The 23,044-nt window shown below is 36.8% G+C and overlaps 4 protein-coding genes across 4 annotated transcripts; 3 read left to right on the top strand and 1 right to left on the bottom strand.

The window, feature by feature from the left end:
- Nucleotides 1-9,594: 9,594 nt before the first annotated feature.
- On the top strand, nucleotides 9,595-16,264 carry LOC104215869 (succinate--CoA ligase [ADP-forming] subunit beta, mitochondrial-like). Its single transcript, XM_070156277.1, has 12 exons — nucleotides 9,595-9,939; nucleotides 10,712-10,822; nucleotides 10,934-11,045; nucleotides 12,041-12,105; nucleotides 12,760-12,837; nucleotides 14,266-14,340; nucleotides 14,435-14,587; nucleotides 14,730-14,864; nucleotides 14,966-15,130; nucleotides 15,342-15,464; nucleotides 15,769-15,836; nucleotides 15,964-16,264. The coding sequence occupies exons 1-11, from the start codon at nucleotides 9,838-9,840 to the stop codon at nucleotides 15,832-15,834; spliced, it is 1,185 nt and encodes a 394-aa protein (XP_070012378.1). The 5' UTR covers nucleotides 9,595-9,837; the 3' UTR covers nucleotides 15,835-15,836; nucleotides 15,964-16,264.
- A 347-nt stretch (nucleotides 16,265-16,611) lies between these two features.
- LOC104215870 (long-chain-alcohol oxidase FAO2) lies at nucleotides 16,612-19,360 on the bottom strand. Its single transcript, XM_009765794.2, has 3 exons — nucleotides 19,139-19,360; nucleotides 18,712-18,984; nucleotides 16,612-18,435 (listed from the first exon to the last, which is right to left on the bottom strand). Exons 1-3 carry the CDS (start codon nucleotides 19,310-19,312, stop codon nucleotides 16,681-16,683), a joined length of 2,202 nt encoding a protein of 733 aa, XP_009764096.1. The 5' UTR covers nucleotides 19,313-19,360; the 3' UTR covers nucleotides 16,612-16,680.
- Nucleotides 19,361-20,789: 1,429 nt separating this feature from the next.
- LOC138877954 (uncharacterized) lies at nucleotides 20,790-21,353 on the top strand. The gene has a single exon (XM_070157600.1). It carries the CDS (start codon nucleotides 20,790-20,792, stop codon nucleotides 21,351-21,353), a length of 564 nt encoding a protein of 187 aa, XP_070013701.1.
- Nucleotides 21,354-21,425: 72 nt separating this feature from the next.
- LOC138877953 (uncharacterized) lies at nucleotides 21,426-21,818 on the top strand. The gene has a single exon (XM_070157599.1). It carries the CDS (start codon nucleotides 21,426-21,428, stop codon nucleotides 21,816-21,818), a length of 393 nt encoding a protein of 130 aa, XP_070013700.1.
- The last annotated feature ends 1,226 nt before the right edge of the window (nucleotides 21,819-23,044 follow it).

Raw genomic sequence — 23,044 nt, 5'->3', positions numbered from 1 at the left:
GATACAATAAAATTTAAGTAACAATCAAAACAAACACTATATTTAAAGTAACAATCCGATACGATACAACGAGGAACTACCATCCAAACAAGCTGTAAGAGGTAAAAAGTCATATTCGACTATTAAATATTGAATTACATGATATTCAACTTAACCAAACTGTTGCAATAAAGAATTAAAAAAACTCGTACTTTTTAATTTTTCAAGATTATTTTTACACCACCACAACTTTATTAATTTTGCTATGTTTGTTTAGATTTTCTTGTCTAAGCTCTTGGCATTTGGCAATATAAGCAATTTGGATCAAATTGTCCTTAATGATAGTCTAGTCAATGGAAATTTTCTTCCAAGCATTGAGATTTTGGCATCTCTTATGATTTTATTCATGTTTGATTGCGACTTTAATGAAACTCTATTCAACAGGTAATTTCGCAAAAAAAATATCGTGTATAACACGTGTGTGTCATGCGTATAAAACTAATATTGCATGGAAAAAATTATGTGTAACGACCGACTGGTCGTTTTGCTTTCTTGAATCTCGTTCCCCAAAATAAAATTTCCCGTGCATACTTTTACTGTTTTATGACTTGCGGGGATGGTTAGTTCGAGATTTGGAAGAATTCGGGTTGAAATCGGAATACTTGATTCCTTAAGGTTGGTTAAAAAGGCTAAGTTTGACTTCGGTCAATGTTTCGAGTAAACAACCTCGAAATCGGGATTTGACGGTTCCAATGGGTTCGTATGATGATTTCGGACTTGGTCATATGTTCGGATCGGGTTTTGGATGACCCGCGAGCGTTTCAGTGCCTAATAGTGAAAATTGGCTCTTTGAAGGTTTTGAAGTTCTTTAAATTTGGTTTGGAGTAGGTTTTGGTGATATCGAGGTCCAAATGGAATTCCGAAACCCAGAATAGTTTCTTATGGTGATTTAAGACTTGCACGCAAAATTTGGTGTCATTCCGAGTAGTAAAGTATGATTCAGCGCATTGGAGCGATTTGGAAATTTGAAGTTCATATCTTGATTCAATTTGGTTTTGGGGTGTGATTCTTGGTTTTGTTGTTATTTTACGCGTTTCAAGAGTTCGAACAGGTCTGTATATGTTTATAGACTTGTTGGCGTAGTTGGACGGTGTCCTGAGGGGCTCTGGTGTGCTTCGAACTGCCCGGAGCTAAGTTGAGGAAACCAGATTTTTCCAGTTTTGGTTTCCTTCTTCGCGAACGCGGAAGGACCATCGCGTTCGCGGAGAAGGATTTGTGTAGTGGGGTAATTTTCCCTTTGCAATCACGAGAAGGGGATCGCGATCACGGAGCCTTGAGGTCCCAGGCCTACGCATTCGCGTAAGCCCCATCGCATTCGCGTAAAAGGGAGGGACCTGGGGAGGGGTCAATGCCACTGCTCTTCGAGTTCGCGAAGGTGCCCTCGCGTTCACGAAGGACAGGACTGGTAAGCTTTCGCGTTCGCGAGGACCTGATCGCGTTCGCGTAGGCCAAGTTTTCATGGGGCTGGGCCGTTGCTTTCGCAAACGCAAGGCTTGCTCCGCGTTCGCGAAGAAGAAGGCAGCTTGACAGAGAGTTTTAAAATTGGCACTTAGCCATTTTTGGGTTACTTTATTATAGTCTTGGGCGATTCTGGAGCTTCAAAAAAGGGGATTTCGACCAAGCTATTGAGGGTAAGTAATTTCTACCTAATGTGAGTTTAATACGTAGATTATGGGTAGATTTTAACATACAAATTTGTGGGATTTATGGGTTAGATGAAAAACCTAGGAATTTGATAAAAATGGAATTTACCCACGAAATTTATTATGGAACTTAGTGAAAATCATATATTTGAGTTCATGAGACCATGGGTAACAATTTTCTTCGAAAATTTCCAGAATTCAGGTACGTGGGCCCGGGGGTAAATTTAGAAATCCAACAATTGGGGTTGGCTAATCACTTTAATAGTTGGAATGTGAACTTTTGAACATGTATTGATTAAACTATATACCATTTGACTAGTTTTGGATTGTTGGGCACCAAGTTGATGCTTTTGAGTGAATTTGAGGCCGGAAAGTAAGCTTTGAGACGAGGTAAGTCTCTTTTCTTACCTTGTAAGAGAGAATTAACCCCATAGGTGAATTGATTAATATGTGCTTCTATTTGTGGGGGTTACGTACGCACGAGGTGATGAGAGTGTGTACATAGCTACTAATTATGCTTATGTTCGGATAGTCTAGGACCCATTACATGTCATATTTATGATGTGTGCACCCTACTTATTAACTTAATTGCTTAAATCATCTTGGAACTTGATAAAGGAATTATAAAAGGTTAAATTTCATTTACTTGAATTCTTGGACGGGTCACTTGACTATTATTGAGAATTGGTGTTTCTTTAAATATTAGCCTCTTAATAAATCTTGAATCGGTTGTTATAAAGTATTTTCTCTTTTTGTGGAGCAGGCCGAACACCTCGGTAGAAGATAGATGCATCTATGGTTCGTGTCGTTCGACCCTCGGCAGTGCACAGTTTAAATATTTTATGTTAGATCGGGCTGTACGATCTCGGCATAAATTCCGCATAATAAATCTTTGAAACTAATTATAATTGATATTGCTTCATTGACTTGAGATATAAATTGTTAAATGATGGAAATAAATTTGGGATGTACTATTAGTAAAAGGATTGTTTATTATTTCCTGCTATTGAGTTTTCAACTATGTTTATGTAATCCATGTTTAGTTATATTTTGACATGTTATTTTTAATCCATAGTAAGTTTCAATGTCGACCCCTCGTCGCTACTTCTTCGAGGTTAGACTGGATACTTACTGGGTACATGTTGTTTATGTACTCACGCTACACTTCTGCACTAAATGTGCAGAATCTGAGGTAGGTGCATCTGGATATCAGTCCGGTACGCATCCTTTATTTCCGAGACTTTGCAGTGAGCTGCCTTTCTGAGCCCGTTCTATAGCAGCCTAAGTCTTTCTTTTGCTTTTATTTTCTGTCTATTTCACTTCAGGCAATGGTGTAGTATTCTTTTGTATATTCTACTAGCTGCTCATACACTTGTGACACCAGGTCTTGGTGATTCATGCTAGTAGACACTTGATGGTTTTGGGTTATTTTACTTATCTCACTTGCTTTAAAAAAAATCTTGATATCTCATTTTTATTAAATTCTTACTTATTATTTATGTACAAGTTAAAAATAAACTATTTCAAATCTTTAAAGGTAAGGATCACAGAGTTAGTTCACTATAGGCTTGCCTAGCGGCAACGTTGCGCGCCATCACGGACTATAGGAGAAATTGGGTCGTGACATTATGTATTTGACAATAGTTTGTTTAATTATTATGATATAATTTATTTTTAAAGATTGTCACTACATTATTGTCAATACCCGAAATTCCAATCTCGGGATCGTGATGACACCTAATATTTCACTTTCTAGACAAGCCAACATTAGCTAATTACTTAACCAGCTTTAATAATTTAAAGTAAAACATTAATAATACAAAGTTGTAATAGTCTTAAACATATGTAGTAATTTGGAGTCACAAATACATGAGCATACTAGAATTCTACAGAAAAAGTTTGAACGAATTACAATTGTTCGAAATAAGGAAAACAATAAAGATAGGATAGAAGGATACTTCAGGGATTGCGAACGCCATCAACTCTACCTCAAATCTCTAAAAGCACTTGAATCCGAGCAATCTTCACTACACGTCGTTGGGACTGACACCGATATCTGCACAAGAAGTGCAGAAGTATAGCATGAGTAAAACTGATCCCATATAATCTGTAAGTGCCGAGCCTACCCTCGAGAAGTAATAACGAGGCTATGACTAGTCACTCACAAATAACTTGTACAAAATAATAATAACAAAAACATGAATAGAAATAAAGCAATAAATTCATATAAATGGACCTGAAGATACACTACCAGAGGCCCCCAGAATAATATAATCTCATATCTCATATCATAATACCGAGAATAAACTCTACAGCCACAAACAACTACAACACATCAAATCTGTTGCGGCGTGCAACCCAATACCAAGTTTCAACATAGTATCTTATACAACGTACATGTCATTTCCAATATCAATATCATATCATTTCATCTTCCGTTGCGGCTTTCAACCCGATCCCCCAATATCAATTTATTTCTGTACTGTTGCGGCGCACAACCCAATCTCCCAATATTAATTTATCAATATAAATAACTCAACACCACTATTTACAAAATATCAACACAAAAGAGAAATGAAACGTGTGGATCCATATGGAACTACCAGTACAAATAGAGAATAACCAATATTTCGTAATCCCCAAACTTTGGCAAAACATTAATACCGAAATAGCTAATGGCTCACGTAATCTAAATAACATAATAGAGTGCATCAAGTAATATACGGATGATAAAATCAAGTCAGTACATGTGACATTAAAAATATACAATTAAAGCAAGTAGGAATATGTAGCAGGCAAGCAGATATTAAGTGAAAATAAACGAATCAAAATAAGGAATAATTATATAACAATTAATGAGTAAAGCATAGATATCAAGTAAGAATATGCAACAATTAAAGCATATAACAAGAAATAACATGGAATAAATAAAGACACGAAAGTATATAGTGCAACTTCGCATGCTTTAATCCCATGACGGTACATATACACTCGTCACCTCGCATATACGTCGTTTTCCCACATAATTCACATAGCAAATAGTTCAACAAGTTCTAATTTCCCCAAGCCAAGGTTAGACATAACACTTACCTCTTTGCGCAATCAACCACGACCTTTCCTTCAGAGTTAGCCTCCAAAGCAATCAAATCTAGCCAAATATAGGTCAAATAATTTAAAATAAGCTTTAGAAACTACCCAGTAATGAAAAAGATTTGATCTTTAATGAAATTGAAAAAAGTTAACAAAAGTCAACCTCGAACCCCCTAATCAAAACCCGAGATTCGGACCAAAATTTGATTACCCATTCACCCTCGAGTCCGGTTAAGTGATTTATTTCGAAATCCGACCTCAATTTGATGTCTAAATCTCAATTTTATGAAATCCCCAAATTTTTATCCAAATCCCTAATTTCTACAATGAAAATCCTAGATTTGATGTTTAAAACTCACGAGAAGTAATGGAAAATTGAAAAAAAAAGTGCATTTAGGGTTGAGAAATGGTATAAAATAAGCTAAGTCACATACTCTCCCCCTCCTTTTTACCCAGCTGTAGGTATCGCAATTGTGAACTCTTGTTCGCAATTGCGACCATTGCAAATGCGAACTGTGCTTCAAAAGCTCAGAAGTCGCAATTTGCGACTAACGGATCGCAAATGCGAAGGTGACCTCATCACAAATGCGCCCAAAGCTTCGCAAATGCAAAACTATCCTAAGTTGCCAGAGGTCGCAAATGCAATCAAGATGATCGCAAAAACGGCCTTAGCCAGTTCACAAATGCAAACCATTTTCTTGCAAATGCAAGGTCACCTAGCCCAGGACCCTCCTCGCAAATGCAAATTATCGTTCGCAAAAATGAGGCTCGCAAATGAAAATCAGATCTCACAATTGCGAGATTTGCATCAGACACCAGAAAGAGGCATTGGACCAACAATCCTCAAACTATCCAAACTCCTCCATAACGCATCTGAAACTCGCCCAAGCCCATCGGGCTCCAAACCAAACATGCACACGAGTGTAATAGCATCATATAAACTTGCTTGTGCAATTAAAATACCAAAATAACACCCGAAATCACTAATCGGACATCAAAATACATGAAATTCAAAAGGAAACTTGAGAGTAGCAAGAAACACAACCAAGCGTCTGATTCCTATCAAACCAACTTGGAATTGCACCAAATTTTGCAAACAAGTTTCAAATAACAAAACGGACCCATTTAAATTTTCAAAATTAAAATTCAAACCCGATAATCATAAATTCAACCTACGGTCAAAGCTCAAACATTCAAATTGCTAACTTTCGACAAAATAAGTCGTATCAACTTAGGGATCTTCGAATTTAATTTTCGGCATACGATCTAGTCTAAAATCACAATACAAACCTACCGGACTTGTTAAAATACCGATCTGGGATCGTTTACCCAAAATGTTAACTGCAGTCACCTCAAGTTAGTTTTAAAACCAAAAATCACACCTTCTTAAAAAAATTATGTAAAAACTTTTCGGAAAAAGATACTGGCCACACACGCAAATCAAGATTCATCAAATAAAGCTAATGAATATCTCAAAATACAGAAATAAAGGGTAGTGCTCAATACCCTTAGCGGCGTATTTCTCGAACGCAGAATGATATACATCTTCTTGACATATTTGATGATCAAGAAACATGTAGCAACACTCCATTTGAATCTTGAATGTTCTTAAAACTTTGAGCAAGACATATTTGACATGTCTTTGATCCCTTAATGAATGTTCTATGAGTTTTATGGAATTTCAGATATTTTATATTTGGTCTCTTTATGCATATTCTGGAGTTTATGAAATTTCTGAGATGGATTTTAAAGGATATATATAGTCTTATTTATAGGCATGAATTAGAGTTTGGGTGAAATAGTCACCAAGTAACCCTAATGAGCTCATCTTGCAGAGGCCCCCAATCCAAATTTTCTTATGCACTTATTTGATAAATTTTCAATGTCTAGAGTAGCTAACTAGTTAACTCAAGGTATCCTAGAAAACTTGAACCCCCAATACCTTGGTTTCAAAGTCAAGGTACACAGTAGCCAGCGGGCTGGATAGTATCTTTGTGCTAAGCAGGGTCAATAAAAATTATATAATAGCATTTTCTCGACAAAAGATAAAATATATCTATATACACACTATTAGAAGTGAGTTCATATGAACGCTTTTGACCCCTCATGGGTCCTCCCATGCTTGGTATATAATAGTCAACAAGATTTTTTTTGAGAGCATTAAAATTGTGGCATATTTCAAGAATATATTCGGTTGTGATTTCATTGGAACTCTGTCCCTAATAGGTAATATTTCAAAAGAAAATCATGTGCAAAACATGTACTTGTTGTGTGTATAAAATAAATATTGTAAGCAAAAATTATGCATCCAACAATAGTTCTCTACATCATTATATTAGTGTGACTTGATTTATTTTTTAAGCAATCACAAATTTATTAATTTTGCTATATCTGCTTATGTTGGCTTGCGTAAGCACTTGATAATTTAAGCAATTTGGACCAAATTATCCTTGATAACAGCTGAATCAATAAAAAAAATTTCTAGAGCATCGAAATTGTCACATCTCTCAAGATTCTAATCATGCCCGGGTGTGATTCCATTTCAACTTAATTAACAAAAAGGTAATTTTGCAAATATTTTTTTTTGCAGAATATGTGTGTATTATATGTATAAAATTATTTTCACAGGAGAAAACGTACATCTTACATAGTTCTCTATATTTTTTTAAAGTAATATGACTTTATTTCTTTAATTATTTGTTAATTTCTCTTCTAAAGGTTGATGTAGTCTTGAAACCTCCAAGAGCTCACTTTCAGCGATAATCAATTTCATGGAATATTTTCTTCTTGTCAAGCAAGGTTGTCCTCTTGTAGGCTTGTTGATAATCGGCTCACTAAATAAAATTCCCCTCCATCCCCCCCAAACTTTCTAAACTCATATCTGTTGGATATCTTTATATTTTGAGGAACAACTTCGAAATTCTGATTTCTTTTAAGGCGTTGCTAATCATTCAAGTTTTGTAGTGGCATTTGCAGATAAAAATTTTGAATTTCAAAAACTCAGCATCGTGGGTTCTACTATTCCTATGGAAGGGATCTTTTTCACGTCAAACAATACTCATCTTCAAACATTATCTACTTACTATCAAAATAAGTTGAGATATCATGATCCTTCAAAAACCATTTGGAGGAGTTTTTCCAAATTAAAATGGATCATTTAATCCTCCCTCACACGCTTAACCCAATATTAAGGTTTTCAATACATTAGAAAATGGATTTAAGTGGCCAACTTCAAGCAAATATAAGTTCATTATTACTGAATTCTCGTAGTATTAAATAAGGTGATAATTATATCGAGAGCTACGTTATCTTCTAGCATTTATAGTATGATAAGTCTAAAAGTATTAGATTTGTCAAATAACTAATTTTAAGCAAAATTACCCGCACAACTTATCATCACACCATTACAAGTGTATTTGCATTTAGATAAAAACAGATTCGTAGGTGAAATACCAAAAATCTCTTCTTCTAATGATTTGATGATTCTTGAATTTAATAGTAATCTCTAGCATGATTCTGGAGTGGATGGGTCGGATTGTTGTTATTTTTTCGTTTCAAAATCAGTCTTATTCCTATGGAATTGTCCAATCTTGGTGCATCTTTTGTCTTAAACTTATAAAAAAAACTAGTTATCCAGTTCAGTTCCATTTTATTTCAATCAATTGGAATCATAACACATTTTAAACAAAAATCACATAAGTGGCAATCTTATACATTATTTCTGAACAACACTTCTTTATTAACTTTGAATATCAGAGATACCGACTTCCTGGGAAGTATTGACCAAAAATCTTTTTACATTGAATATTCTTTTCTCTCCAAATTATGTTTTTTTATTAACGGAAAAATAGTTACCCGTAATAAGCATGATGATAGTCCTACCTGCCATATCCACGATCACCATATTTGTCGATTCTAATACATAAATCCCCCATAAGCTCTCCGGAACCATCACTACTCTCAACAACTCATTCTCCAACCCCTGCACCATCTAAAGTAAAGTTGTTGGTGTTGCTGCTTTGCTAACTCTTATTTTATTTATGGAGTAAAATTTTACTAGTATTGTACCTATATAGGTTCATCACCAGTTTGTTTGAACAAATTACTTTCTAAAACTTGTAAATAATTGTTTTTATTGCTAAAATATATGATCTTGACTTCTGAAAAAAGAAAATATTTGTCTTCTTAAAAGCAACCAATTTGAAGACGACATTCCAAATTACCTATGACATCTACAAACTTAATAGTAATTGACTTGTTACCGGTTCAATTCATTATTACCTGAGTAATATAAAAAATGATATTGTTCTACATTCAACTAGCCACAATTTGGGTAGTGGCGTTTTGGAGGTATTGTGTATTATCTTGTAAAAATCACATATCTCATTGACATCATATTGAGGTAGAATTTACAACATAAGTACTCCTTTAATTATTATATGAAGATAAGCATCCTACTTTACATGTTTAAAATTAGTATTCCTTCAAATTTTAAATAGAGAAATATATATCCAGCTTAAAACTTACACGAGATACAAGTATTAATTTTTTTGCGTAACAAAACAACAAATAATAAAAATTCTCTTCCTTGATACTCCTCTCCAAAATCCTTAATGAAAATAAAAATTTATCCAAATTTAACTAGTGTAAAATCAATCACATAATTTATATTATACGTAACATATTTTATTTCAGTCCAATAATCAGAATATCCATCGGAAAAAATATATTCACTAAATAATTTTATTATTATTTAATCCCCAATTTATAATCCATGCATTATAATTCCTGTATATCTTGTTCATAAACCATAACATGGGTTGCATTTGACAAAACAAAACGAATTGCAGCATGAATATGGAACAGTGGAAAGTAAGAGGACCAAATTAGATTAGAGAAAAAGAGTAGTAAATAAAACGAATAAAAGAAAGCCAGGTAGGGACTTCGATTCCCGGCGTCGTAGTCTCAGGTTCCGGCACAATTCCACTGCCATCTCTCTGTGCTCCTGCATGCTTTTAGGGTTTCGATTTGTTCAAAATCTCAATTATCTGTAGAGGATCTCAAAATGGTGAGAGGCTTGCTTCGTAAGCTTGGCGCTCAGTCACTCACCATCGCCGGAAAATGGCAGCAACAACAGCTCCGCCTCCTCAACATCCACGAGTTTCAGGTTATTTGTTTCCGTGTAAATATGCTGCCTATGCCTTTGTTGCTTAGGTTCCTAAAGAGAATAATATGCTAAATATCACTTTTGATTTACTGTGACTTTAAAAAAATGGATCATTTGCGTTTTTGTTGCTAACTGTTAATCAATCATTTGCTGTTTGTAAAGTTTGTGAAGTTTTGCTTGTTTATCTTATGCTGCTGATGCTGTGTATATCTCCATTGCGTAGGATCTTAGTCTGGTATATCTGATAACTAAAAGACAATAATAATCAAATACCAATTTTGATCTAATCTGGCTTTTCAAAATTGGATAAAGAAGGCTCAGAAAGATTATTTGAAATAGAACATTTGTGTTGACATCTATGTTGCTAGGACTCTCCAACAATGCTGCTCCACCCGTATTGGATCCTCCAAAAATGCATTACTTTTGGAGGATCCGACATGCATAAGACGATATTTGAAGAATCCGAGCAACATAGGTTGATATGTGGCTACTAAAGGGCCCACACGGCTTTGATCTAGTGGTAAGAGCGCAACTTGTGATGTGTGGGTTAGGGGCACGTCATGGGTTCTGATATTTAAGTGGAGAAGGGTAGAGGGGCGGGCTCATTGTCCACCGAGTTTCGAACCATATGCCGCTGGCCCTTGGGTATTTGTCGATTATTAAAAAGAAAAGAAAAAATAGCATGTGGCTGCTAAATGTAAAGCAATCATTTGGAGTGTTATAAGTTTGTGATGTATATGGTAGTGAACTTTTTGCTTGCTTATTAATTTAGGGAGCTGAGTTGATGGGCAAATATGGGATCAATGTTCCAAAAGGTGTTGCTGTTACTACCCTCGGAGATGTGAAAAAAGCAATTCAAGATGTAATACCTGATCAAAACGAGGTAGTTCAAACGATGCTTCCTTTAATTAGTAGTGATTATCTAATGTATGACTTTAATTTACAGCTGAGGGCAGCGTAAATGATTTCTACTTTTCTCTTTTGGGTGATGCAGGTGGTTGTTAAAGCACAAGTCCTTGCTGGTGGACGTGGCCTGGGAACTTTCAAAAATGGATTTAAGGGTGGAGTTCACATTGTCAAGACTGACCAGGCTGAAGAAATAGCTGGTATTAAAGATCTGCCTCTACTAGATCTTTTCTGTAATGAGATCATCATGCTAACTAGTAGACCTTATGTTGTTTTGGGTTTTGATGAAAGACTTAAATTCTATATCTCTAATTTAGGAAATTAAGTTTCATTTTTGGGATGCATTAAAAAGAGTGTTGTTTCTCTTATCCAACCAAAAAAAAAAAAAAAGATAGAGAGAAAAAAAAACAGAGCTTAGTTTGTATGACATCTAGTTGCTCAGTAGCTTTGCTGAACCTTTATCTTGCTTGTTACGCTACCTGGAAACGTAAGATATCTGTTCTTTTGGTGGTATCATTTTGTCCTGTGAAGTTGCAACGTAAACCATTTTTTTTTTTGAGTAGCTGCAATGTAAACCATTTTCAAGATCATAAGACGCTCAAACATAGAACATAATACTATTTAACCTTTGGATGGCTCGGGATTCTGTTGGGCTACATTGAGTGCTTTTACACTGCTATTGTTAGTGCATATTTTGTTTTGATTGACAAGGAAACTATATTGTTGTGTCTTGTCTCTCAAGTATTTTTTTCATGCTATTTAAAAAAAGAAAAGAAATTGTAATGCTGTTTAAATTTATTGTGGTATGTGTAGTGAGGTTATTCTGGTTGGCCGTTGTGTGCAAGTGGCACATCCTTGCAATTGAAACTGATTTAAGTGGCATTTTTGGCTGAAATGTGAGCTGGTAAAGATAAGAATTATAATATTTTTTCTTAAATGGAGCCTGGCAATAAGGGATTTAATTGAAACTGATAAAATTGAATTCTAGACATCCATTCATGGTTGAGGCCCGTATTCTAGTGAAAGAATATGCTGAACCTGTTTATGTTGGGCTATTTCAAAGGTATCCGGGAGAACTCTTATCATAACATGGTAGTTTTACAAGCACAAGCATTGTCTGCATTGGTGCTTTTGAGATTATCACTGTAAAATGCTTAAAAAAAGTTTTCCAATTTGCTCATGCTGTTGGTTTCAGGGAAGATGCTCGGACAGATACTTGTTACTAAACAAACTGGAGCTCAAGGAAAAGTTGTCAGCAAGGTTTGCAGTCTTTTCCCCCATTTACTCGTCAAGCATATAGAATGATAAATTGATAACTCATAAATCTGGATTGTTAAGAATATCTGCACTTGACTTTGTCAGTTGATACCATTGTTTGATTTACAGTTTAAACCCTTCCATAAGCAGTTCAATGAATCCACTTCTCTTTACTTATATTTTATTCAATTGAAACTTATTTTTTATTTCCGATTTGTTTGCTTGTCATTGCCCTTTCCCTTTATCTTTCCTGAGCCGAGGGTCTACCGGAAACAACCTCTCTACCTTCTTAAAGATAGGGGTAAGATTTACGTACACACTACCCTCCCCAGACCCCAATTGAGTTTTTTGTTGTTGTTGAAACTTCTTTTTATACTTCAAGTTTGATGCTTCATAAGTTGACTCAAGTTTCAGCTCTTGTGGAATACAAATTATTGATTAACACACCACAGTTAACTAATGTTTTTGTTGATGTCACTGCTAGATATTCTAAATATATAATTGTTAGCAAAACTTTCATTTAATTTTGTCATAAGATGTAATTTCTGATCAAACAACACTACTCTAGTAATGCCATAGTGGTTCTGGCCCCAGGTATGCCACTGCTATTACTAGGATTACTGGGATTTCTGATGTTCTGTTATATGAATTGTGCAGGTTTATCTTTGTGAGAAGATGTCCCTTGTGAATGAAATGTACTTCTCTATTATACTTGATCGTGCAACTGCTGGCCCTGTAAGTTTCAAAACTTGCTTGGGCAGTTCAACGTACTCCCTGATTAATGTTAATATTTGAGTTTGTTCAAAACTCATGATGCTGCTTATTGTTTCCATTGCATCACTTCATATTTATCCAACACCATGGTGAATACCTAAAGAAACTAAAAGTAGAAAGTTAGAAAGAATGAAATAGTCAAAAAAGAGGGAAAAAGAGTTTTCTTAAATAACCTTTTTTCAAATAGAATGTTTATCCATCTCAGTCCATGTCAAAATAACGTCAACTTTATTAGAAGGGTAACTTTCAGGCATATTATCTTCAGTGTTGTCCAAGGCAAAAAGCTCTAAAAGGCGCTCGAGGTCAATTGGGGCTTTAAGCGCAAAGCCCAATTTAAGTGGGGGCTTTAGTTAAAAAAGGCGCAATGCAAGAAAAAATAAAAATATATATGTAATTCAAGAGAAAAATAACAAATTCATTTATATTGTTTTCCTTAACAACTAATACACTTATTTGCCGATTATATTTAGTCTAGCATTGCTCCATTCAAGATAGAACTCATGGGCAATAAGGGGCATGTCTTGGTGCCCTGCCTATACTGAAGCGCAACTTAAGTGAGGCGAAGCGCCCTCCCTGAGCTTTTTTGAGCTTTAGGGCTTAAGCGCGCCTTAAATGAGCCTTTGACAACATTGATTATCTTCTACAGAATAGTCATATGTACATTGGCACATCTCCGCTATCATATTCTTCGATAACTAAAGTACCATCTTGGCATTTTTTCCCTTTATTAAACAGTGAACATAGTACATTTTCAACTTTGATTTTGATAATCATGCAAAGGCAAATAAAAACATTCAATTTGAAAGGGAGTATTAATTACAGTAAGATTCTGATTGGAAGATGAAAGAAAACTTATTTAGATACATGTGCTGTATTGTATATCTTCCATCCTAAGAATGCAATAGCTCACTGTTGCATGGAAATTGATTGCATATTTATTGTTATATATCAAGTATGCCGGATGCATGTATTCTTCATATCTAGTCACTGGTCAGTAGGTTTCTATCCATACAACTCGCTCTCATTTCTAATTGAAGAGCAAGTCATGCTTGCTGTTCACCTTTGGATGACTTTGTAAAGCATCCAATCGTAATTGACAATTCCTAACTGCTTATCTTTTAGGAAGGTCATGCAAAAGGTGGGAAGTATATATATTGGTTCATTCCACTTCAAGAGTAAAATGCATCTAGATTGCAAGTAATTACAAATTTCAGGATACAACCCTTTTCACTTTAAGTTCTTATTTAATTAAATGATTATGAGGGACTGTTATCTCCAAAAGCCTAATTGGTACTTCTTTTCGTAATGAAGTTGAACAGGTAGATACTGGTAATTGCATTAAAATCAACCTCTTAGCTAAGTTGCTCGCTCTTGCTTTCTGTGCCACAGCTCATAATTGCCTGTTCAAAGGGAGGTACCAGTATTGAAGACCTGGCTGAAAAATTTCCTGACATGATTATAAAGGTTGCTTTTGCTTCAATGTTCAAATCCAACCTCTTGCAATTTGTTTCGTGCTATTTTTCTCAAGTAAAATAGTTTTTCGTTTTGTAATTTGCAGGTTCCCATTGATGTGTTTAGAGGAATCACTGACGAAGATGCTGCGAAGGTCGTCGATGGTTTGGCTCCTAAAGTAGCTGACAGAAATGATTCAATTGAACAAGTGAAAAAGTTATATAAAATGTTCTGTGAATGTGACTGCACAATGTTAGAGGTAAGCAGTTCATGAATTCTTTAGGGCTTTCCTAGAGCCAACTGTTCTGCATGTTTAGAGTTTGTAGAAAACATGCCATTAGAAATTTTCTTTTCTCCCTATGTCCCTAAATCTGTACCGGTCTTTTTTGGGCACTGGGCAGATCAACCCCCTTGCTGAAACATCTGATAAGAAGTTGGTAGCTGCTGATGCTAAGCTCAATTTTGATGATAATGCTTCTTACCGTCAAAAAGAAATTTTTGCTCTCCGTGATTCATCACAAGAAGATCCTCGTGAGGTACTCCTTATACTTTCTTTTGAATGATGACATGCTTCTTTTGTCCTACGCAAGTATATACAAGTTTTCATCTTGGGGCTGACTGTTGTTGTTTAACTCAGGTTGCTGCTGCAAAAGCTGATTTGAACTATATTGGCTTAGATGGAGAAATTGGTTGCATGGTGAATGGCGCTGGATTGGCAATGGCTACCATGGATATAATTAAGCTTCATGGAGGGACTCCGGCCAACTTTCTTGATGTTGGTGGTAATGCCTCTGAAGGACAAGTATGTCTAATTTCTTGGTAGTACATCATGAAGAATGCTTGTGGTCATGTCTTTCCAGATATTGGTCTTAATAATGACAAATAATAGAAATAATAAATCAACATTCGTTCAGAGCAAAGGTTCAGTTTTTGGCTTAAAAATGTGTTGATTTTCTTTCAAAAGTTTAAAATTTCTCAGTACCTTTAACTTTTTTCTCTTGTATTCAAAGTAGGTTGTGGAGGCTTTTAAAATTTTGACTTCAGATGAGAAGGTAAAAGCAATCCTGGTTAACATCTTTGGAGGAATAATGAAGTGTGACGTGATAGCCAGTGGTATTGTCAATGCGGCCAAACAGGTTCGTGTTGTTTTAGCTTCGGTGATTGATCAGGGTTGTGTAGATCAAAGATGCATTCTCTTTCAAAATCAGCCTTTGGTGTCTGCCATATTCCTTGCTAGACATCAATAACGAATTGCCCTTTTTACTGAACCCTGTTTCCTGTTAATGATTTGTCTTTTCCGGAGTTCTTTTAGCTCACCTTTCCCCCCTAATGAAGAAAAAAGAGCAAGAGGAGGAGAGGATTAAAACGTATCTCCATCTATGACCTTGAGATTGCACGAAGCTTCATGCAGATATGCTGATTCTTCCATTTTTTCTTAAGGTTCAATTGAAAGTGCCAGTGGTTGCCTTGAGGGTACCAATGTCGAACAAGGGAAGAGAATTCTAAAGGTAAATTCTGAATTTCATCCTCTAGGCAGGAACTTATTTACTGCACTTGGCAGTTGCTAATTAATGTTTCCATCAGAGAATTCAGTCTCAAGTGGTAATTGCTTTCTGCCCTGGTTTGTCTGTGCAGGAAAGTGGGATGACCTTGATAACTGCCGAAGATTTAGATGATGCGGCTGAGAAAGCAGTAAAAGCAACTGCTAGTTGAGTGGAAACCACTTTTATAGTTTTATTTCACAGTCTCTCCCTTTTTGACAGGAAACATCTGAATGTCCACATTTCAAGTGTACACGAAGAAAATAGGGATTAAATTCTTTTTGATAAGACTTGGAATAAGCTTGGTGTTATTCAGCTGTGACCTAACTATCGGTCCTATTGATCCTTATCCCTCTGATTTTACCCTTTCTTTATTGATGATTGTGTTGTTCCCAGCTTCTGGAACTTTGAGAGTATCCTAAAAATTACTGGCCCTAAGAACCGTATTTTTTTGTGGTCTTGTCTATAAACTTAGAATAAGCCTTTTAATATCTCCCAGTTAGCCATGGGAATTATTATACATGAGTAAAGTTGTTCAAATTGATTTGGTTCCTAGCCAAGAAATTCTAATTGTTGCGTCTAGGTAAATTGCTCCACCTACTTTATGAATAGGGCAAGCATCTTTTTCGGCATAATCTAGTTTCGTGTGCTAGGCACTGGTTGAATTTGCATGGAGGTGGATAGCTATCATTGAATGCAAAATGGTAACAGTTTAGTTGCATTTCTGTTTTCAGTGCATCGATTGCAATTGAAATGGTAAATTTTATTTCCTAGATAAGATTTATTCTGGGGTGAGGGAGACACATTTATGTCAGTTACATATGTCTGAAACTAGCTTTTCATTATGCATCGACTCTGCTATTCTCTTGGCAATGCAATAAGCAGTGGACTGTATAGTGATCATTGGGTTGACACCAACTGCAGTAGGAAGCACACTTCCATCGCATACATATAAGCCTTTCGCTTCCCAGCATTCTCCATTCTCATCCACTGCTCCATCTTCCTCATTCGCCCCCATCCGGCAGCTTCCCATTTGATGTGCAGAGCCATAGATTGTCCACTGTTCTCCTTTAGAGTTTGGCCCTCCAGTAGCTCTAACTGTGTCCAGAAACTCTTCCAACTCTTCATTCTTGATCCCTTTACAACTGATTTTCTGTCCATCGCTTTGATATGTTCCCACTTCAACAGCTCCTGCTGCTACCAGGATCCTCAATGCCCTTCTTAAACCTGCTTTGATATTCTCTTTATCAATTTCATCCAATCTGTACGCTATCCTCCCTGCCTTCTTTACTTCTCCTGAACCTTGATCTTTTGCCAATGCTAACAGATTTACTGTTCGTGAGTACTTTGTCATCCTCTCCTTCATATCCTGCCCAGAAGTCCATGGGAAAAGGACGGCGAAAATAGCAGGTCCCAGAGCTGTAGCTTCTATTATGGCCCGTGCATTAGTTTCTTCAGGTACCATCTTATGAAGGGATGTCATTATTCCTCCCTCGTAATTCTTACCTTTGAATTCAGACATGGATTCGGGGAAGTATCCCCACGCCAAAAGAACAGGGTGGAGGTGGAGGTTTGTCCCAATGTTCTTGTTCTTCAGTCCACTGGAAATCAGTAAGGGAGGTGTGAAGAGAGATCCACAGGAAGAAATCGTGGCGCGAGCTTCAATATGCAGCTTCCTAGTTAGCTTCTTGCTTTCAGTTGTTGCAACTACTCCAAGACATCTTTTTCTCATCTTTCCATCCATGTCATCTTCCAGTATGAACCTTTCTGCAGTGCATCCAGTCAAGATAACAGCGCCTGCGTTAACAGCATCAACAAGCCAAGTGGTATCAGTCCCTTTCTTGTCTCCTGTTTTACAACCATAACCACAAGAACCACAATAATGATTCTCTGAAGAATTTCTTGGTATATTTTCCACCTTCAAACCAAGATTTTCACACCCTCTTCGTATTACTTGATTCTGAAGTCCTTCGTTGGAGCAATTCTCCGTCACACCAATCCGTTTGCAGACTGCATCCATGGCAGACTGATATTCAGAAGTTCCAAACCATGGAATCTTGTGCTTCACAGACCAGTCATTGAGAACATCAGTTGGAGTTCTTAAGGAAGCAGACCAGTTTACAGCAGATCCACCACCAACTGTTGTTCCAGCCATAATCATTATTTTTCCATCAAGAGTGCTAAGCATTGCACCTGACTCATACAGTTCATTCAAAGAAGGTCCTTCCAGACCAGAATAATCTTCTGGCACAAAGTAATGACCTTTTTCGAGCACGACGACTTTGTGACCTGATTTTGCAAGGATTGCTGCTGCAACACCTCCTCCACATCCAGAACCAACAATCACAACATCACATCTTATCTTAAAAGTGTTGTCTTTTGTATCCTCAGTAAGAGGAACACCTTTCTTGGTTAAGGATTCTTTCAAGGTTTCATCACTCTCGTTTATGGTTTCCACAATCCCTTTTTCAAGTGGTCTTTCTTTATGGTATTCAGATGGAGTCTGTCTTGTGTCTGGATGATACCCAATAGCTTCCCATGCTGGATTCTTGAAATTTTCATCAGTCTGCACAGAACCAACCAAGTATCCAAAGTCAAGGATAGTTCCAATATGTTACCATCAAAATTCCACAAAAAGACCAATGATTCATTAATGCATTCATAAACAGAAACAAAGTCCAATAATTGAGGCCTATCACTAATTTCATCCTTTTAGCCAGATTCAGTTCCTTTTCTAGTTTCGGATAAAAACAAGGTCATTATCTTGAAAAAGTATGATGGGCTATTAAAATATTTTAAACGCATGTGCAATAATTAAGTAGGACAGAGAGAGGAGCATTACCCATGAGAAGAAGATGAAGAAACTCATAATTTTGATCAATAAGAAAGTAATTCTTAGTGGAAGGAGAAAACTCTCTCTGGACCATCTTTGCAGAAGAGGTTCTCTTTGCTTTAAGGATAATTCAGAGAAGTTGTGAACAAAAGGCCGTCTTTTATCCAAGCATACACGTCCACAAAGCACAAGACTCCCTAATCTTGTTGATAACATAAACACAACTATCCTTATTATGAACATTGCCTCAGGCTTGCTCCTCTTCACCAGTAGCTCTGCAACCTATTCACCAACCAATCAAACAAATAATGGAAGATATAGCAAAGAACAATGCTTTATGCTAAACACAAAAAACCCATCATATTAAAAGAAGAATCTTGTTTGTCTTTTCATGAGACAGTAAACAACAACAAAAAAAAAAGTTGGAAAAATTTACCTCATTGGGGAATGGAGGCTGAGAACCAGAAGAAGAAAAGAAGGAATCTTGATGATCATATGGTGGAGGAATGAGAGTTTCACAAAAGGAAGCAATAGTTTGGATTTGAGAAGAAGAGAAGCCATGGCTATAAGGACTACTAATTCTTCCTCCTTTCAATGAAGAATGTGTCATCTTTTTTTTTTTTCTCTTGAACTGATAATGCTTTTGTTTTAGTCCCTCAGCTTTGTATTTATATTCACTCCTTATCCTTGTTGTTTCTTACTTCTGACTTCTGATTTAAGATTTGTGTAGTTTAGAATTAGAATTATCATTGGTTTTGACGTCTTGCTAATTTAATTTCGATACACTAGGGATCCCTTTCCTAATAGACTATTAATTCGATGTTGATATGGCATTAATGAAGAAATTTCAAGTATAAGGATCCATCCCTCTTTTAACTTCCTGTCTCAATTTGTTTCAGATAATTAAAAACAAATTACAACTTTTTATAATGAAAAATATTTAAACAACACATGTTGTGCTCCAATTTTTTTTATTCAACTTCCAAGGAGCATCAGTGTCACCAATATAGAACATATGGAGTACTATTAGTTTTGCTATTTCGAACTACAAAACATCAAATTATAGAATTTTACACGTGGTCCTCTATGAAAATTACTTACTAGCACATGGCACTTACATTAAACTATATTAACTTAATAACTTATCGATTATGTAATAAAATGAGGTTAAAATCATATTAATTAAATTAGGTTTAATTGATAAACGTTTAGTTTCTCCTGTACTACTTCCAATCTTTCACGTTAAACCAAAAAAAAAAAAAAAAACGTTTTCAGCAACAAAAAGAAGTTAGAACCAAATTACTATAGGTGCCTTCTGTTCGATGGAGGAAAAAAGGCAAGTTACATATTTAGCCGATCGATCAAAAATAATTATATTTACTAGCTAAATATATATATAAATATAAAATATGTATATTATATAAAAATATATATTTTACCGGCTGTTATCTTTTGGGAGCAACTTAGTTTTCCCAACGAAGACTCACGAGCCTCCATCTTATGTTTCTAATCAATCCTTTTCTAAGTTCTTTTCTTTTCTAAATTGCGGCTTTCTGATTAGTGTACGTGATAATGTCATCAATGAAAAAGAGATAATTTTTTCGAAGGTCAGAAATAGTAATAAATATGGTTTTGACATATGAAATTTTGTAGTTGAAATTTTTTAATTTCCTATAGGGTTGGGATCCTATTCCTACTAGGCTATTAATTAGTTGAAGTATTAGAATTGTAATCCAACATTGCTCATCATTTCTGGTACTTTCTGGTATTCTCTAATACTAACAACACTTTTGGAAATTGTGTTAGTATCTTCGAGATCTATATATCCAAATTAAAGCAATAAAAATTTAAGCGTCATACATTTATAAAAAGTTAGAAAAACTTGGGGAAAACAAGAATATGTGTATTTCGGAGCATCTCTCATTTCTAGTGCAAATTTGAACGAAAAATTAGGAATGAAAGAGAGTTACTGCTTTTATTGTGTAACTAGTATAGTGACATTAGGAATTTAATAACCACTGAAAATTGTTTGTTTCTTCAAGTTATGTTTGAATTATTTGATTACAGCAAATTTAATTTGAGCAACTATGGTAGAGGTTAGGCAGCTTAGAGAGTTTGTGGTAGAGGTTAGGCGGGTGAATGATAGATTAATGACTATCAAGTTGGTGGTTGGTGAGTGTATGTTAAATGTAGTTAGCGTGTACGCGCCACATGCAAGCTTGGATGAGGAGATTAAAAGGCGCTTTTGGGAGGGGTCGGATGAGATCATGCGTAGTATTCCGCCGGCCGAGAGGTTATTCATTGGAGGAGATTTTAATGGTCACATTGGGTCTTCTGCAGGTAGTTATACTGAGGCGCATGGCGGCTTCGGTTTTGGGGAGCAGAACGGAGGGGGTACTTCGCTGTTGGACTTCGCCAAGGCATTCGAGCTGCTGATTGCGAACTCGAGTTTTCTGAAGCGGGAGGAGCATTTGGTTACTTTTCAAAGTTCGGTGGCGAAGACTCATATTGACTATCTCCTCCTCTGGAGATGTGATAGAAGGTTGTGCGAGGATTGCAAGGTTATCTCAGGTGAGATCCTCGCAATGCAGCATAGGCTTTTGGTGATGGACATTGGTATTATGATACGGAGGAAGAAAAGGTCAGTATGAGGTCGCCCGAGGATCAGGTGGGGCACCTTGACTAAGGATAAATCGCAGGAGTTGGAAGGAAGGTTATCGGCTATGGGAGCTTGGAGGAGTAGTGGGGACGCAAACACTATGTGGTCGATAACGACGGACTATATAAGAAAGGCGGTGAGAGAGGTGCTAGGGATATCTTCAGGACGCACCGGTGGCCATAAAGGATACTGGTGGTGGAATGCAATTGTCCAAGGTAAAGTGGAAGCAAAGAAGGTGGTGTACCTGCGGTTAGTAGGGAGCACTGACGAGGAGGAAAAGAGAGCGAACAATGAGAGGTATAAGGTAGCAAGGAATGAAGCGAAGCTGGCAATCACGGAGGCTAAGACTACGACTTTTGCTCGTGTGTATGAGGAACTGGGGGACAAAGGCGGGGAGAAAAGTTATTCCGGCTGGCTAAGGCGAGAGAGAGGAGGGCTGGAGATCTGGACCAAGTGAGGTGCATCAAAGATGAGGACGACAAAAGTTTTGATGGGGGATGACCAGATTAAGAGGAGGTGGCAGACCTACTTTCATAAACTTCTAAATGAAGAAGGGAATCATGATATTGTACTAGGTGAATTGAGGAATGCCGAGTGTCTCCATGACGTTAGTTATTGTAGGCACATTGAGGTTAAGGAGGTCATGGAGGCAATGCGTAAGATGAGTAGAGGCAAAGCTACCGGGCCAGACGAAATTTCAGTTGAACTTTGGAAGTATGTGGGTAGAGCAGGCTTGGAATGACTGTCTGGGTTGTTTAATGTTATATTCAAGACTAATAGGACGCCTGAGGAGTGGAGGTGGAGTACAATGGTTCCGTTGTACAAGAACAAAGGTGATATCCAAAGTTGTAATAATTATAGGGGTATCAATTACTGAGCCATACCATGAAAGTTTGGGAGAGAGTGGTAGAGATGAGAGTGCGAAGGACGGTGTCTATTTCAGACAACCAGTTCGGGTTCATGCCGGGGTGTTCTACCACAGAAGCTATTCACCTTATTAGGAGGATGGTGGAATAGTACAGGGATAGGAAGAAGGATCTCCACATGGTGTTTATTGATATGGAGAAAGTGTATGATAGGGTTCTTAGAGAGGTTATATGGAGCTGCTTGGAGGCTAAAAGGGTCCCGATTGCCTACATTAGGGTGATTAAAGACATGTATGATGGAGCTAAGACTCGGGTTAGGACAGTAGGAGGTGACTTAGAACACCTTTCGGTTGATATGGGGTTGCACCATGGGTCTGCGCTCAGCCCATTCCTATTTTCCCTGGTGATGGATGCACTGACTCATCATATTCAAGGGGAGTCCCATGGTGTATTCTATTTGCGGATGACATAGTTCTGATTGATGAGACACGAGGTGACGTCAACGAGAGGTTGGAGGTTTGGAGACAGGCCCTTGAGTCTAAGGGTTTCAAGTTGAGCAGGACTAAGACGGAATACCTAGAGTGCAATTTCAGTGTCGAGGCGACGGAAGCAGGAGTGGACATGAGGCTTGACTCTCAAGTCATTCCCAAGAGGGGCAGTTTCAAGTATCTTGGGTCGGTTATTCAGGGAATTGGGGAGATCGACGAGGATGTTACACACCGTATTGGGGTAGGATGGATGAAGTGGAGGTTAGCGTCGGGTATCCCGTGTGACAATAAAGTGCCACCGTTACTAAAAGGTAATTTTTATAGAGCAG

The sequence above is a fragment of the Nicotiana sylvestris genome, chromosome 9 (assembly GCF_000393655.2).
Source record: "Nicotiana sylvestris chromosome 9, ASM39365v2, whole genome shotgun sequence".
Classification (NCBI taxonomy): domain Eukaryota; kingdom Viridiplantae; phylum Streptophyta; class Magnoliopsida; order Solanales; family Solanaceae; genus Nicotiana; species Nicotiana sylvestris.
Note: the sequence above shows the minus strand (reverse complement) of the source record. Positions and strands in the feature narration are given on the sequence as shown.